We start from the raw sequence: 16,128 nt of genomic DNA on the forward strand, positions 1-16,128 counted from the left end.
TTGTTTCTCATTAACTTACTCGCTCACTTTCCCTGATTTTGTTCGTACCATTAATCCAACACCCCGTTACCCTTCCAAATATCCAGTTTTCATGAAACAGGCTCTATACTTAATCACTATGAATTATTTATAATTATATCTATAATCCATTTAAAATATGCTAATAATACGTAAATACATGATAAATCGAAAATTCCATTAATTAGCAAAATACATATGTCTTTATCAGAATATATATGTATATTATTTTTTTCTTTCATTATCATATCTCATATTATTGCATTTAATAATATTTTTCTTTTATAAAATATAATATGATATTATATATATGAAATTTAGTTATTAAATTTTATATAAACCTTTATTATGAATCTTTATTTATCGTAAATTTAAAATTTAATTGTAATTTAATTAATAAATATTTTATAACATATAAATTATATTCAAAAATCAAATGAAAAAGAATTTCATTCATTTACTATTAGAACATTATTTTCGTTCAAATTACGCGCACAATTGATTAAAATGAAAAGAAATGGTATGTAATTTAAAAGAAAATAAATCTCATTTAAATAAAATTTTACGATGAATGAATGAAATAGTTTCATAAGATTTTTATAATATAATGAAATCTTGTTATATTTATTAGTCTGTTTCAAAACCATTTAAAACTGAGTTTCATAGAAAACTACATACCCCAATACATCTGCCGAAACTAACCTCCGTTCTTCTTTTAAACGCGAATCTCGCCCAGCAAACGAGTTAGAGAATACGAAGATATCGAAAATAGTATCAAAGACGACGAAGACACCTGATTCACCCACACACGATAAAAATAGTACGGTAATTCGCGTGAAATTCCCAAAACAACGAGAGCAACACCATTCCTCCGAAACTTCACGGACGAGCAAACATAAACATTTTATATCTAGAACGGCAACAATTACATCCATTTCTTCTAAATCGCAATTTTCTATTTCTTAGTTATTTTGAAATTTTTTATTATTTATTATTTCCAATTTAAAAAATATATATTTAATATATATTTTCTAGTAATAAATTATTATTTTTATTTATTTTATTATAATTTTTATTTATATAAATTATGTATATATTTTTATTATGTATTATATAAAATTAATGAATTACAATTTTATTATAAATTTATAATTTTTTTTATATGGAATTATATACATTATGTATATATATATATACATTTTATATTTTATAAAAAATTTAAAAATATAAAAATAATTTTATTTCATCAGTGAAAATAATTATTAGTACTCATATTTGTCAACGATGTCGCTACGTGTAACTTTTCTATAAACTTTCATCTGAGTACTTTAATTCACTCATGCATTTAGCTTTGTATACATATAGATTTATATACGGGAATGAATGTGAATAGTTCTGAAGTTTCAAGAAATGGAATACCGATGTTTATTATCACTTTTTAACTATATTTTATGATATATTTATCAAAAAAATTATAATTAAACATTTCTTATCATTTATATACTCTAAACGATATCATATATTCGTTTATGAAAATATTCTTTATTTTGAGTGAAGTTGCGTAAGGAATAATAAATTTTGTAAAATATGTAAAATAATATAATTAATTTTTTTTTGCGAACGATTTATATTTAACATAGGAAATTATTTATAAAATATTATTGTTCATTAAGTAATATAAATAACCTAACCGGTAAAAATGGCATCATCATTATCAGGTATTTAAAATTTTCTACAATTTAATTAATTTTTCAGTTTTGTTCAAAAATCATCATTATAATTACTATTTCTTTTTATAGCATATTGGGTAAAATTTTTTAAAGGAGCAGGATTTCCCCAAGATGTAGCTACAAAGCATGCAGTTGTGTTTTCCAATAATCGTATTAAACCAGACATGTTACCTGATTTAGACAAACCTAGTCTCAAAGAAATGGGAATTACTTTAATGGGAGATATGATTGCTATTTTGAGATATGCAAAAAAAGTGGTTGAAGAAACAACATGTGAAAGATTCTTAGTTGATACAGAGGATAATGTTGGAACACCCAAACCAATAGTTAAAAAAGTAGCAACTAAGGCAACTAGTTCTACTTCTAAAATAATTAATTCTAAACTTAAATCTGATGTATTAACTACAAAGAAGATTGTTAAAATTCCAACCAGTTCAGTTAAAAAAACTGTTATTCCTAAAAAACCTATATCGACATCAGGTGAAATAATTACTGATTTAGCTAATCAAAAGAAACAAACTATTCTTAAAAGAAAATTGAAAGAAGATAATGAATTTGATAGTAATAATGAAGATGAATGGCAAGAATCATCCAAAAAAATAAAATCACTTGATAATAAAGATAATAAAGTTGGATATACTATAATACTTCCAAAAGGATCAACATCTAGAAGTCAACAAATTCTTAAAAAATCTGAACAAAAACGAACTGTATTTGATAGGTTGGGTGATAGCTCTGTAACTAGTACAACAAACCCAACTGAAACATTACCAACATTTAATATTACTGGATTAGGAAAAGATGTTTTTAAAAGATCTGTAAGTGTTTTTAATCGATTAGGAGATAAAGATGCCAAAAAAGACAATACCATGATTCAAACAGGTATATTAAAAAATGGAACAAATAATACAGGAATATTAAAAACTAGAAGTCCTAGTTCAAGAACCTCAATTCTTACAACAAATAAAATTATAAAAAAAAATATGGGCACAATGCGAGCTGATCAAGAAGCAAATAGAAAAGTTATGTCTAATAATGTTACACAATTAGTAAAAACAACTAAAAGAATTTCTTTTAATACATCTTCAAGAGATAACAGAATAATAAAATCCAATATTACATCCGGGAAATTAGGTATATGATTTAGCATTAATAACATTTTTTTTTAACTTTCTATAACTTTTTTTTTATTGTAAAATTTTTAATTCTTTTGAAACATTTCTTACAGCTTCAGAAAGATTAACTTCGATACCGGCAAAAGCACGTTTAGGAGTGATTAAAACAAACGGTGCTAAACAAGTAACTTTCGATAGAATTACGACAGTAGCACACGTGAAAAAACCAGATGTATTTAGTCGCCTTGGAATTTGAATAATCATTTATATTATCTGTTTCTTATTAAATTAATATATATACATATATATATATATATATATACATATATATGTTGTGATCAGAAATTCTTTGTACAAAGTTTATAGTTTCCTACTACATAAATGAAGATAAGAAAAAAATGATTATTAAGTTATGTTAATTAAAGAGAGAAAAATTAAATGCCGAAATTATTTAAAAAAAATTGGATTATTAACATTTTTTAACAAATTGAAGTATTTATTTCTCTCTCAGTTTGCGATAAAAAAAATTTGTAAATATCATGCAATTTACAATATAAAAAATATCTTACATTAATTACAACAGGAATGAACGCGTTTTAATTTAATAAAGTACATAAAGATTATAATATGTTTTATAATAAAATCATTGATATAATAATTTTAAAATGTAATTGTATAAATGTAAGTAAAGAAAAAAAATACAAAATTTAATTGTTAATATATGTAAAAAAAGTTAATATCAATAGGTTTATTATAAACAAGTAACAAATTTTTATACAAAACAACTTATAATTTTCATTAGAAATTACAAAATACTTAAATCAACAGAGTAATACGTAATTTACATCTATAATTTATATAATTTTCAAATGTATGTTTGTATGTTATCAATAAATAATTTATAATAAAAATATATAAAAATATTGTATGTATTAAAACAAGAATACATATATTATAACAATAATAGAATCGATACACTTCTTTTCCTCCAGAAACAAAAAAATATGTTTTTTTACTTATCCTAAGAGACTTAATATTAAAATATTTTGTCATATCGCATAATTTTGTTATAATTTATACAATATAATTTTTCATAATGAAAAATTATGAAAAATCAGAAGGAATAAGATTTTCAATCTTGTAAGCTTCTAATTTATACTATATAATTTATGAAAATATTTTATATTATTTAATTATTTAATTCTTTAATTTCAATTTCAATTACCATAAAACTCGATCAGTGGATGGAATGTTCCATATTGGTTGAAAATCCTTGGGATGCAGCTGAAAATTATAAAAAATTCAAAATTTATAATTATTAATAAATTGTACATATATTAACAGTAATAAAATGTTATTCCAATATAAAAAACGAGTATCAATTTATCAATCATACTCAACCTGTTCATTAATTATATATTTTATATTAAGAGAAGGGGGCGATCATGATTCCATATTTTTCCAACAAGTTCTAATTATAATTGCTCCAAAATACTATGTAACATCAAATGATAAACAGAATGTGTCAGATATGCCAAAGCTCAACTAAATAAAATAAATATATTTGTTATGAAACTAATATAATTTATATATATTACATTTTTTAATTTTAAATATATTTTGAATTATGTTAATAAAATTACAATAATGCCTACCTTTTTGCACGATTGTTGCTAGTAAATCAATGCCAAGTGGTACACTATCCTGTAAAAAATAAATAATTATATTTTCAGAGGAACAGAAGTGTTACGATTTAATATTATACATAGTAGGCAAGAGCTTCATTTTATAGCTATTAAAATCAGACATAATAAATATTTCTTCCAAAAACAATTTTTATGTTATTAAATACCATTATTGAAAAGCAGCAATGAAGTAACCTTCGACAAAAGTATTTTATACTATTACATATTATTAATGATAATTTAAAATTACATAAAAAAATTTATTATTTATAAAATAAAAAGATATATATGCATATACATATATATTATTATTGATTATATGCATATATGGAACATAACTTATATGTACATATATACACATATATATGCATATTACATATATGTATATATATACATATGCGCATGTTATATACATAAATAGTATAAATACTAATAACGCAACTTTCGCTCCACGTGAGAAATATTTCTACGATGATTCAGCAAGAGATAGGCAATATGATGCTGACATACATCTTCTTGATATACCTGAAAATATTAATATATCCACTACTATATATACAATAATTTATACAATAATTTCTTTATTATATTCAATAATTATTGAAATAATATAAAATATATTACTTTCATTAATTTTTTTGTATTCCACTGATCGAGAAATATTTCCAAAATCTTTGGTAAACCTCTTCTGTAACTCATCATTGAGTGAACTTATAATAATTATGATCAATTCCCCCTTCAATTTGATCCCGAATTCTTACTATTTAAGTGACAAATGGAACAAAATTCTAAAGATACTTTGTCTGAATTAACATGAAGACAGATTCCTGTATTATCTAAAGTTTGAGATATTTCTTCTGCAGTGAAAAGATTAGATGCATCATTTAAATTATCTACTGTATTCATCATTTCATCACATTTGGGAAGATCTTCAAATATATCCATATTAAAAGAAGATAATTGATCAAAATCGATACCAATAGTATCAATATCTTTCTTTTCATCTACACTGGACAAATCTGTTTGATTAATTGGTAATAAATTATCCAAATCTTTTGTATTATCCATATAATTATCATCAGATGTTATATTAGTAGTTGATGTTATTGTGTCTGTTACATTTTTATTTTGAAGATTGCTCTTATTGTCAACTTCAATATTTTTAGAAACAATATAAGTATGATCTGAATCTAAGAAAGATGAAGAAATTTTATCCATGTTTGAATTCTTACAAGCAAATCTCTTCTGAGAATTAATATAAGATTCACTATTAGAATCTTCAGTCGTATTATGTTCTATCAATGAATCATTATTGACATTTGTAATAAATATATTGGTATTTTGATTATTTAATATATTCTCCTTCACATTTGTATAACATGTACATTTGTGTTGCGTATTTAATTCATTTGAATATTCAGAAACATGATTTGAATTCAATGAATTCTTTTTTTGTGTACTAATTTTTTGAAGGCCATCATTGATTGTTCTTAGCAATGTAGTAATACTGGTATTATTGTTTAATACACTCTTTAAATAAGCAACTTCACCACTTAATCGTTTGATATCAATACCTTGTTTTTTTATAATATTTACTAAATTTTTGTTCTCTTGCTGATAAAATGATAGTTTATTTTCAATCTTCTCTAAATAAGCTTTTTTCCTAAGTCGATTTTCTCGAGCCATTAAAGCATTTCTATTAAGGCAAGGTCTTTTAGAAGGACCACGGCCTCGCTTTCGTGGTTCCACAAGAGTCTCACTTTCAGTTAAAGCTGGTTGTTGCGTATTCCTTAATGATTCTCTCAACCTCATTTTATATTTTGATTCATATGTATTATTTTCTTCTGATGAATTTCCCCACTTAATATTATTTCCTCGTAACTTTCCTGACATTGTTGAAGACATCGATTTATGATGATAGTTATGATGAATAAAATAAAATTTTGTGAAAACAATCCAAAATCGTAATATCAATATCACTGTACAAATTAATGATTCGTTATCGTGTACGTCAGAAAATACGCAATTTCTTCCACCCAATTGTATTTAGCCCAATATAAACATACTACAATAGTACGCAATCTTGAATCTCTAAATGTGATGTTTATAGTGGCGCCATCCCAAATGTATTATAACAAATTTAATGATAAGCAAATATGCAATAAAAAAATTTTTATTTTTAGATATGATTGATAATTTATATTTTCTTATTTTATTACGAATATTTAAAATTAAAATTCTTCATTTATTTTTTTAAAAATTTAAGTTAAAATGTGAATGAAACTACTAGAACTGTCTACTAGAATGAACTTGTAATTCATGACTAAATTTTACTAGTTAAATAGAAAAACGGGATAATTAAATGATATAATAACCAAGAAGAGCGGTTTTTAGTTGAAAATGTAATTTGAGAGATAATAAAAACATGATGTTTTTAAAAAATATAAAAGTGACCTCATTTTATAGTAAAAAAATTATTTTATCTCAGAATAGTCTCCTAAAAATTCCGAGACGTAATGGTTATTTGATTCTGTATGTACATATATCGTATCGCTACTTTATTCACAATAAAAATACTTATTCACAATAAAAATTATATAATTTTATTATTTTTATATAAATTTTTTATGTATAATTTTTTTTTTACAATTTTTTTAATATATTTAAAATATATTGAAAATGATTTTATTATTTGATAACAATTAATTTAAATTTAGTGTTCCAGAAATTGGAGAAGATTTACCAGGAAAATATCCTCTATTAAAAGAAGATAAAAGTCCGGAATTTACAAATATTACGATAGAAAAATGTATTGCTGTTATTGGAAGACAAGCATTAGAATTTGAAGAAACAATTAAAACCTTAGAAAAACAAATAGAAAGTAATTTTGCTTATTTTATATATATTCTTATTTTTAATTTATTAAATTATATATTTTGCAAAATTTGTTTTTAGATGTTAATGATATTTCTTCAGAAAATCTATTTAAAAATATATTAAATCCTCTAGAGGAAATATATACTTCTTTGAATATTACATGGGGCATTTCAAAAACATTATATTTAGGGAACCAGAGTTTAATGCCTACACAATATTATATAAATATTGATGGACGTGCTAGAAGAGCTTCTGCTTCTAAATATATTAGTGTACCAATATATCAAGCATGTAAAAATGTTTTCAATAACAGTCATAACAAATTAAGTGATGAACAAAAAAGAGTTTTAACAAAATATATATTGGAAGGAAAATTAAATGGATTAGAATTATCTGAAAAGAAAAAGGAACAATTTTCAGCATTGAGATTGTGGTTATGTGATAAAATTAAAGAATATTCACAAAAATTAGAGGTTTGTAAATATGAACAAGTTAAAAGAATATTAATTGTAATTATTTTTTTTTGTAGACTGCTATAAATCATCTTAGTTTTACTATAAGAGATCCTGTACTAATGAAAGATTTTCCTGAAGAGTTACTGAAATCTATTGCACCAGATTCTACAAAATTTCTTGTTGGACCATGGATAATAACTTTAACTCCAGATGTTGTAGAACCATTTATAGGTATATATTTATTTATAAAATTAAATAGTGGTTAATTAATTATATTAATTTTTATTTTTCTATTAGAACATTGTCCTGATCGTACTTTAAGATGTAAAGTGTGGGAAACAAATGTTATTAAAGCATCTGTATTACATGATAAATCAGTACAAACAAGCACAACTTTGGAAGATATTAGACAGAAGAGAAATCAAGAAGCTAATTTGCTAGGATACAAATCATTTGCTGACTTAAGTATGGAAACTAAAATGGCAGCTAGTGTGAAAAATGTTTATCATGTGTTAAATACTTTATTAGCTACAGGTAAAATTTTTATTTTATCTACAGGTATAATTTTATATAATTAAATTTAAATAAATCAATAACTATAATATTTTACTTTATCTCTAAAAGCTCGTCCTGCTCAAGAATATGAAATTAAAGAACTTCAAGCATTTGCAAGTAAAGAAGGTCTTGAAGGTACACTTCAACATTGGGACATATCATATTGGGGTAGACTACAATTACGAACTGTATATGAGTAAGTATAAGATAATGTTTAAAAATATTTAACAATAAAAAAATATGAATATATATATAATAAATACATAATATATAATATGATTTATAGGTATAAGGAAGAGGATTTAAATAATTATTTTCTTCTACCAAAAGTATTAAATGGTTTATTTGAACTGATTGAAATTTTATTTGATGTAAAAATTATTGAAACCAAAAAAACAGATCTTTGGCATAAAGATGTTCGATTTTTTGATATTTTTGATATAAAGGAATCAACCACTGATCCATTAGGCAGTTTTTATTTAGACCTATATGCAAGGACAGATGAAAAAATTAGAGCATCACAGAATTCAGGATATACAGTCTCAATACAAAATAAAAGTAAAATATGTAATATAAAACCATTAATTGCATTAATATTCAATTTTCAACCACCTATGAATGGGAAATCTTCTTTGCTTTCATTCAAAGATCTCCAAACGCTATTTCGACAGGTAAATGTATAATTATTACATATTAAAATAATATTTCATATTATAAATTTTTTTTAATATTAACTTTTTTTATTTAGTTTGGACATGCATTGCATTATTTATTAACAAAAGTGGAATACACAGATATTGCTGGACTTTCATTCATAGAATGGGATGCATTATTTATTTCTGATTATTTTCTTGAAAATTGGTATATTTATTCAAATTTTTGTATTTTTTATAATTCATATTTACATATGTACATACATATGCATAAAATGTTTTATTCTTTTGTTTTCTAGGTTATATGAACCATTATTTTTGCAAAGAATTTCATGTCATCAAATTACAGGAGAATCATTACCATTAAGTATGATTGACAAGTTGAAAAATGCAAAAACGCATTTATCAGGTTATAATTTATGCAAAGAATTATATTTATCACAATTTGATTTAGAATTATATTCTAGGTAAGATTGAATATAATAAATATAATAAATATATATATTTATATGTTATATTTAATTTCTTCTTAATTAATTTTTAGTAAAGAATTTTGGAATAATATAATGAATCGTTTATGGAAAAAATATTTTGTACTTCCTCCTAATAAAAAGGATAGTCATATATGTTCTTTTGAACCTATATTTAGTGGAAATTGGGCAGCTGCTTATTACAGGTAACATTTTATAAATGATATATATATATGTATATATCATACATATCTTTTTAATGGAATATAAGAAAAAAATTTATATTTTCAGTCATATTTGGTCAAAAATGATTGCTGCTGATTTATATAGTGCTTTTCAAGATATCTCTTATGAGAACAAAGAATCATTAAAAGCACTCGGTAATAGATATCGCGAATCATTTTTAGTTGTAGGTGGCACTTATTCTACACGTGAAAATTTCAGAAAATTCAGTGGAAGAGATCCTAATCCAAAAGCTCTTTTGAAAACTCTTAACTTAGATATAAAGAGTAATATGTTAGAAACTAATACCGAGATATCTCAAAAAAATAAAACAATGAACAATGAAATATAATTTGTACAAAGATAAATAATGAAAAAATTTTGTTTCTTATTTAAAAAACTTATTTCATTACAATGTTATATAATTTTAGGGATAAAAACATCACGTTTAGATATATAAATAAATATTTATTTTAATTTATATTGTATTTTTTGTTTATAAATATAATATAATTTTTATAATGAATACTGAAATTAGTAAATAGTTAAAAACGTAAAGTGCAATAATTTATAAGAATATAATTTTTATACATATTTACAGAATATATTAAAATTACATTAAAAGAGATACCTATTGTTCTTATATATAATAATCAAATACATTATAATATAATAATCAAAAATTATGGAAGTAAAACAACTGTGATAATACAAATAAAAAGAAAAATTATTACTATCCAATAGCCACATGTACGATCTTTAAAACTAATAGTTTTCACGTGATGTGTCCTGTTAATTAATGATTCATCAGTTCTATCCATATGATCAGCTAGATGATCAATTATTTCTATAAATAAAAAAAATTAAAAAATTAAGAATCTCTAAAAAAAAATTTATATTATTAAATTTTTAAATAATAAATAATATTAATTTTAATTTACCATTTTGATGATTTACTTCATTACTAATAGTCTGACCAATTTCTTTTTGTCTTGCAATAACTTTACATAACTCCTCTAAACCTTTATTTTGCTCTATAAAAAAATAAAAGAAATAATATTCAGCAATCAGAAAGCATATTAAAATTTCTACCTTCTAAGGTTCTATCTCGTTGTGACATAAGATCAGCAATGGATATTTGTGTATCTATAAGTTTATCATCATCACCATTATCATCATCATCAGCTGCCCAAGAAGTTGTACCTCCATCTGCAAAAGCTGATGTCCCTGATGTAAGTAAATTTGCACGAGAGGAAGCAAAATTATTTGTACGTGCATCACACAATTCTTGTAAATGTACATCCCTACTCTTCAGTATTTCTATTTGACGTATTCTTCGTTCTGCTTCTTCAACAGTTCTACATATCTTTGTATTTTAAGAAAAAAGTATTAAAACAATAAATTTTTAATTAAACCTTAATCGAATAACTAAGAAAAAGGATACATGGCTTTAGACTTTAATGCATCATCTACTTTATCTTTAAGTTGTTGAACTTCACGATTATATTGTTTTATACGTATTCGTATATTTGCAGATATACTTGCATATGCTTGCAAAGTTTTTGAATGTTTATTGCGTGCTGTAAATTGTTCCATAATTTCTCTGAAAAGTTTCTCACAAGCATCATATTCCGTTAACCTACATAATTTCACAAATTCTTAAACAAAAATTCAAATTTCAAAGATGGACAAGAAAAGTCAAAATTAGTTATTCTTACCAAGGATCATTGTCTTCAATATAAACGAGTGCCATTTTTGCGAAATTTTCAAAACTATATTAAAATATTATTCAGATGATATATTACATATAAAATTTTTATATATTCATTATTAAAGTTATTATTATTATTTATAAATAAATATTATATTTTTGAATTATGATCTTTTGAAATTGATAAAAGTAAGATAAAAGTAAAAAATCTATATTAATTTTTGTTTAATGTTTCATAAATGAAAGAATACGAATTCACTGACAAATAATGAATTTTTTAAAATTGAGATAAATTATTAATCAAAATAAATTTTTATAAAGTAACGCGATATACCTTATTCAACGATTTATCATCAAAAATGATATATAACTATGAATAAGCGCATGCGTATGCAATAGTAATTAAAGAAAATCATGGAGGGGGTTTAGCATGAAGGAGAAGGGCAAAGAGATCGTCTATAAAAGTGAAACAAAGAGAACCAAAGGAAAGATTTGCGAGTGGAAAAAAGAAGAATATATGGTGTGGTGGCAAGACCAGTTATATTTTTATTATCAACTGGCATATTTTGTAAAGCTAGTTGGGTGAATATGTTTGACATCTGAGAGCAAACGAAAAGAGATGTGAAAAATGTCGGATAAAAGTGAAACTCGGTGATCTAAACTGGACAAATATATAACAGTGAAGGAAAGAAAATTCAGTAGATTATTAACGTTGCTTTTTGGAAGGTCACGATCATCACCACTGCGTCAGTAGATAGTTAATTGAAAGAGGGGAACCTGTGAAGCTTGATCTCATACAGGTCAACACGTACGCATGATACAAAAGAAAAGGAGAACACGTACGGTGAAATAAGAAGAGATCGCACGTATGCTACAATCCTTTGAAAAAACTTACGAATGGGGCACGGGTGCGTCTACGAGATGAAATTTTATGCACGAATGGAATACCTTTGTTATTGTTGTGCATATTGATTTTTAACGCGCGAACCATAATTTCGATATTTTATGTTACAGAAAGATGTTTATTATTTTTTTTATTTGTGACTGTGATTAAAACGAATATTTTTGGTAGCTACAATCATCTTTCTTCAATAATGCCAAGTTATTATTATTGTTTGTAACATTAACTTTTCTTAGATTGAAATATGAGTAGTACGGAACCATCTACAACTTTGATTGCTAATATGACGTCCACAACTGTCACTGCAATTTCTGAGAAAACAGCTCCAATTTTCTTACAAACACGAGCAGCTCAAGGTATTGCTGGTGCATTTGTTTGGGTTGCATTATTTTTAACTTGTCAACAGGTATTTTGTAATATATTTTAATATATTATAATTTTATTAACTGAAAAATTAATAATTTTTAATTTCTTAATTTTTGATTTCATTTCTTTTTTAGATTTATCAACACTTAAGGTGGTATACTAATCCAACAGAGCAAAGATGGATAGTTAGAATTCTGTTTATAGTACCAATTTATGCTACTTATTCTTGGGTGTCTCTACTATTTTTCTACAGTGAAAGTTATTATGTTTATTTTTTTACTGTTCGAGACTGTTATGAAGCATTTGTTATATATAACTTTTTGTCATTATGCTACGAGTACCTGGGTGGTGAAGGAAATATTATGTCTGAAATACGTGGCAAACCTATTCGTTCTAATTGTTTATATGGAACATGTTGTCTAGTTGGGAAAACATATACAATTGGTTTTCTTAGATTTTGCAAGCAAGCTACTTTACAATTTTGCTTGGTAAAACCAGTAATGGCATTTGTCATTATATTTCTTCAGGCATTTGGTCATTATAGAGATGGAGATTGGTCTCCAGATGGAGGCTATATTTATATAACTATAATTTATAACATTAGTGTATCTCTTGCACTTTATGGACTTTTTCTTTTCTATTTTGCTACAAGAGACCTATTAACACCATTTGAACCTGTCTTAAAATTTTGTACTGTTAAGAGTGTTATCTTTCTTTCATTTTGGCAAGGTAATATGAGATTATTTAAAATATTATGTATCAAAAATATTAATCTTATTTTATTTCAGGAGTATTATTGGCTATTCTTGAAAAAGCAAATGTAATTTCTCCTATAAGCTTAGATCAATCAACTAGTGCAGGAACTGTTTCTGCTGGTTATCAAAACTTTTTGATTTGTATTGAAATGTTATTTGCTGCTATAGCTTTACGTTATGCATTTCCTTACCAAGTGTATTCAGCTGGTTGTGTTACGGATTCAAGAGGAAGAAGTGTAACAATGCAAAGCATTAGCAGTAGTTTAAAGGTATATTATAACAATTTTTAAATAATATAATAAATAAAACAATGAAATTGATATTTTAATATTTATAAATAGGAAACTATGAATCCAAAAGATATAATGACTGATGCCATCCATAACTTTCATCCACAATATCAACAGTATACCCAGTATAGTTCTGGTATGTATGCATTACTTATTTTTATTAAACAAATTTTTTAATTAAATATATGTACATATAAATATTATATTTTAAATTGTTGATTGTACATTTTCATATAGCATGATATAGTGAATGATGAATCAAAATCATATTTCATATATTATTTACTTATATTATTTAAATTTTATATTTATTATACGCGTAAAATATAAAAAATATATTATAATTATTAAAATATTTTATTCAAATTTAAATTAAACAAATAAATATATTTATTATGTTGTTTTAACTGTGAATTTTAGTTTCTTAAATGGTAAACATTTATCATTTTAATATAATAATCAATATACTTTATATTATTACATAATAATTCAATATACTTTACTGCCAGTCATTAAAACAATAAAATAGTATAAATTCATTTATATTTATCTTTTGCAATAAAAATATAATAAAATATTTCTTGAAAAGATAATATTTTTTACCATGAATTTGATTAATATGTGCCAATTAAAATTCTTTGAAGGCACTTTCTTTTTACTATTTTTCAGACGTTAATACCAACTTGCCGTATGAAAAACTATGAAAACACGAGGCATCGTTTTTTAATTTCAAGAAATTGGACATGAAGCATTCATATATTTTTAATGGAGATTAAAAAATTTTTTAATATAATTCATTAAAATTTACATTATATTTTAAGTTTAAATCAAATTTTAGAGTGGACATAGTGTTCTCTGCTCAAATTATGATTTAAGGTTTATATTAAAACCGATATACATAAACATATACATAATCATATGATTTATTAATTTTGCAATTAATAAAATCTACTGTATAATAAAAAATAAACACTTAATAATAAGAGCACTTAGAGTACAGTGTAATTTCATAAAAAAATTTACTTTTTAATAAATGCAAAAGACAAATAATAATTGATTACTATTCTGTGGCAGTATTGTAATTATATATTATTTTATAAACAAAATAATAATTATTAAAATACATATTGCTATTATGTAATGCTTTTATATTTAAAAAAAAAAAGCATGGTTTATATTTCATTTAGCATGTTAATATAGCTATATTTTTCATATATTTTTTTCTTATACATGTATTTAATAATTTTCTTAAAACTAGTAAATTGAATTCTTTATTGTTATAACATGCATGAATTATTTAATGGATATATAATATTTGTAGTGATGTATTGAAAAAATAAAAAAATGCTGTAAATTGTGCTATGTGTAAACAAATTTTATCAATTCACATATAAAATAATACATAGCCTGTAATAATTGATATTCTAAATGTTTTGAATGAAAAAGAAAAAAATATCGGCATGATTTTTCGCTGTTCGCTGGCTGATTGATATATTTATTAGTAACGGCTTTGTCAGCGATAATACGTGATGTAATATAACAATCAGGAGCACCTAAAGGACAACGTGGTATGCGGATATCCAGCTTCGATCCAGATGATCCACAGAATATGACAATACCACCACCACAAAGACGGCATACTTCTCATCAACGTGTTGCTACAATTTCTCAAAATTATAATGAGAAGACAATGCTTTTGAGCAGTGATGATGAGTTCCAATAGATATAATAAATCATGTACAAAAAGATACAAAAAAGAAAAAGATCGAAAAGTACATTAATGTTGGACTTCCGTGAAATTAATTTCAAGAAAACACTATGTATACTATTAATTGATTATACGTCATTAGGTAGGAACTTAACTCGCTCACAGAACAAACAAATAAACAATTCGGTGATGTAAATCATCACCATATAATAGTTCCATGTTACATTCGTGTTAATACATGTATTATGTTACATCATGTAGCATAGAAGATATTTATTTTAATATGCTGAACATATTTAAGGCAATGTTACCTATAGAGGTGGCTATTATAATAATATAACAATTTTTATTTTAAAAAATAATTTATGTTTTTCAGAGAAAGGCATTGTACAGTACTTAATGTTCAAATACTCACAATATGTTGCTGCATTATTTATTGTAGTTAAACAATATTTTTACACTCTGAACAAACACTATGTATATGTTTATATACCAGTATTTCTAATTCATATGAGATTACCGTGTAATTTTGCCAGTAGAAAATACTTATTTTATAAAATACACTAAGAAAAATACTTCTAATTATTGCACGCGTCCGATATATATATATATATATA

General features: G+C 24.1%; 6 protein-coding genes across 11 annotated transcripts in view; 3 read left to right on the plus strand and 3 right to left on the minus strand.

Moving 5' to 3' along the window:
- LOC102681254 (alpha-actinin, sarcomeric-like) overlaps positions 1–946 on the minus strand; it is an 11,983-nt gene extending 11,037 nt beyond the window's left edge. Inside the window, 1 exon segment of the mRNA XM_006621465.2 lies at positions 697–946. The gene's annotated coding sequence lies outside the window, so the exon portion shown is untranslated.
- A 395-nt stretch (positions 947–1,341) lies between these two features.
- LOC102681389 (uncharacterized protein C19orf47 homolog) lies at positions 1,342–3,287 on the plus strand. The gene is made up of 3 exons (XM_006621466.2): positions 1,342–1,736; positions 1,818–2,882; positions 2,977–3,287. Exons 1-3 carry the CDS (start codon positions 1,718–1,720, stop codon positions 3,117–3,119), a joined length of 1,227 nt encoding a protein of 408 aa, XP_006621529.1. The 5' UTR covers positions 1,342–1,717; the 3' UTR covers positions 3,120–3,287.
- Positions 3,288–3,639: 352 nt separating this feature from the next.
- Positions 3,640–6,629, minus strand: LOC102681524 (putative uncharacterized protein DDB_G0282133). Its single transcript, XM_006621467.2, has 4 exons — positions 5,173–6,629; positions 4,519–5,073; positions 4,265–4,408; positions 3,640–4,147 (listed from the first exon to the last, which is right to left on the minus strand). The coding sequence occupies exon 1, from the start codon at positions 6,451–6,453 to the stop codon at positions 5,287–5,289; it is 1,167 nt and encodes a 388-aa protein (XP_006621530.1). The 5' UTR covers positions 6,454–6,629; the 3' UTR covers positions 3,640–4,147; positions 4,265–4,408; positions 4,519–5,073; positions 5,173–5,286.
- A 232-nt stretch (positions 6,630–6,861) lies between these two features.
- Positions 6,862–10,396, plus strand: LOC102681745 (probable cytosolic oligopeptidase A). Of its 2 annotated transcripts, none has more exons than XM_006621469.2 (11): positions 6,862–7,080; positions 7,266–7,429; positions 7,504–7,898; positions 7,955–8,111; positions 8,178–8,414; positions 8,505–8,631; positions 8,722–9,106; positions 9,184–9,296; positions 9,388–9,555; positions 9,633–9,764; positions 9,850–10,396. In XM_006621469.2, the coding sequence occupies exons 1-11, from the start codon at positions 6,974–6,976 to the stop codon at positions 10,130–10,132; spliced, it is 2,268 nt and encodes a 755-aa protein (XP_006621532.1). In that variant the 5' UTR covers positions 6,862–6,973; the 3' UTR covers positions 10,133–10,396. The 2 variants fall into 2 exon arrangements, with proteins under 2 accessions (XP_006621532.1, XP_006621533.1); XM_006621470.2 differs by having other exon boundaries at positions 6,892–7,080; positions 7,274–7,429.
- LOC102681964 (syntaxin-8) lies at positions 9,891–11,908 on the minus strand. Of its 2 annotated transcripts, XM_006621471.2 has the most exons (6): positions 11,826–11,908; positions 11,499–11,552; positions 11,225–11,419; positions 10,873–11,138; positions 10,722–10,814; positions 9,891–10,627 (listed from the first exon to the last, which is right to left on the minus strand). In XM_006621471.2, exons 2-6 carry the CDS (start codon positions 11,531–11,533, stop codon positions 10,464–10,466), a joined length of 753 nt encoding a protein of 250 aa, XP_006621534.1. In that variant the 5' UTR covers positions 11,534–11,552; positions 11,826–11,908; the 3' UTR covers positions 9,891–10,463. The 2 variants fall into 2 exon arrangements, with proteins under 2 accessions (XP_006621534.1, XP_031369188.1); XM_031513328.1 differs by lacking the exon at positions 11,826–11,908 and having other exon boundaries at positions 11,499–11,821.
- A 68-nt stretch (positions 11,909–11,976) lies between these two features.
- LOC102670643 (transmembrane protein 184B) lies at positions 11,977–15,566 on the plus strand. 4 transcript variants are annotated; one of them, XM_006621473.2, is made up of 7 exons: positions 11,977–12,399; positions 12,506–12,559; positions 12,629–12,798; positions 12,893–13,487; positions 13,547–13,782; positions 13,855–13,939; positions 15,351–15,566. In XM_006621473.2, the coding sequence occupies exons 3-7, from the start codon at positions 12,637–12,639 to the stop codon at positions 15,524–15,526; spliced, it is 1,254 nt and encodes a 417-aa protein (XP_006621536.1). In that variant the 5' UTR covers positions 11,977–12,399; positions 12,506–12,559; positions 12,629–12,636; the 3' UTR covers positions 15,527–15,566. The 4 variants fall into 4 exon arrangements, with proteins under 4 accessions (XP_006621536.1, XP_006621535.1, XP_031369186.1 ...); XM_006621472.2 differs by lacking the exon at positions 12,506–12,559 and having other exon boundaries at positions 12,074–12,399; XM_031513326.1 differs by having other exon boundaries at positions 12,338–12,559.
- Positions 15,567–16,128: the final 562 nt, after the last annotated feature.

The sequence above is a fragment of the Apis dorsata genome, unplaced genomic scaffold, assembly GCF_000469605.1.
Source record: "Apis dorsata unplaced genomic scaffold, Apis dorsata 1.3 scaffold_631, whole genome shotgun sequence".
In the NCBI taxonomy this organism is placed as follows: Eukaryota; Metazoa; Arthropoda; class Insecta; order Hymenoptera; family Apidae; genus Apis; species Apis dorsata.

Bases quoted from the DNA above. Each gene is read 5' to 3' on its own strand.
- LOC102681389 (XM_006621466.2), top strand. The intron at 2,883-2,976 runs GTATATGATTTA...CATTTCTTACAG, and splicing joins TATTACATCCGGGAAATTAG to CTTCAGAAAGATTAACTTCG.
- LOC102670643 (XM_006621473.2), top strand. From the start codon at position 12,637: ATGAGTAGTACGGAACCATCTACAACTTTGATTGCTAATATGACGTCC. The intron at 12,799-12,892 runs GTATTTTGTAAT...TTTCTTTTTTAG, and splicing joins TATTTTTAACTTGTCAACAG to ATTTATCAACACTTAAGGTG. The intron at 13,488-13,546 runs GTAATATGAGAT...ATTTTATTTCAG, and splicing joins CTTTCTTTCATTTTGGCAAG to GAGTATTATTGGCTATTCTT.
- LOC102681964 (XM_006621471.2), bottom strand. From the start codon at position 11,533: ATGGCACTCGTTTATATTGAAGACAATGATCCTTG. The intron at 11,420-11,498 runs GTAAGAATAACT...GAAATTATGTAG, and splicing joins ATTGAAGACAATGATCCTTG to GTTAACGGAATATGATGCTT. The intron at 10,815-10,872 runs GTAGAAATTTTA...ATTTTTTTATAG, and splicing joins ACGAGATAGAACCTTAGAAG to AGCAAAATAAAGGTTTAGAG.
- LOC102681524 (XM_006621467.2), bottom strand. From the start codon at position 6,453: ATGTCTTCAACAATGTCAGGAAAGTTACGAGGAAATAATATTAAGTGG.
- LOC102681745 (XM_006621469.2), top strand. From the start codon at position 6,974: ATGATGTTTTTAAAAAATATAAAAGTGACCTCATTTTATAGTAAAAAA. The intron at 8,632-8,721 runs GTAAGTATAAGA...TATGATTTATAG, and splicing joins CAATTACGAACTGTATATGA to GTATAAGGAAGAGGATTTAA. The intron at 9,556-9,632 runs GTAAGATTGAAT...ATTAATTTTTAG, and splicing joins GATTTAGAATTATATTCTAG to TAAAGAATTTTGGAATAATA.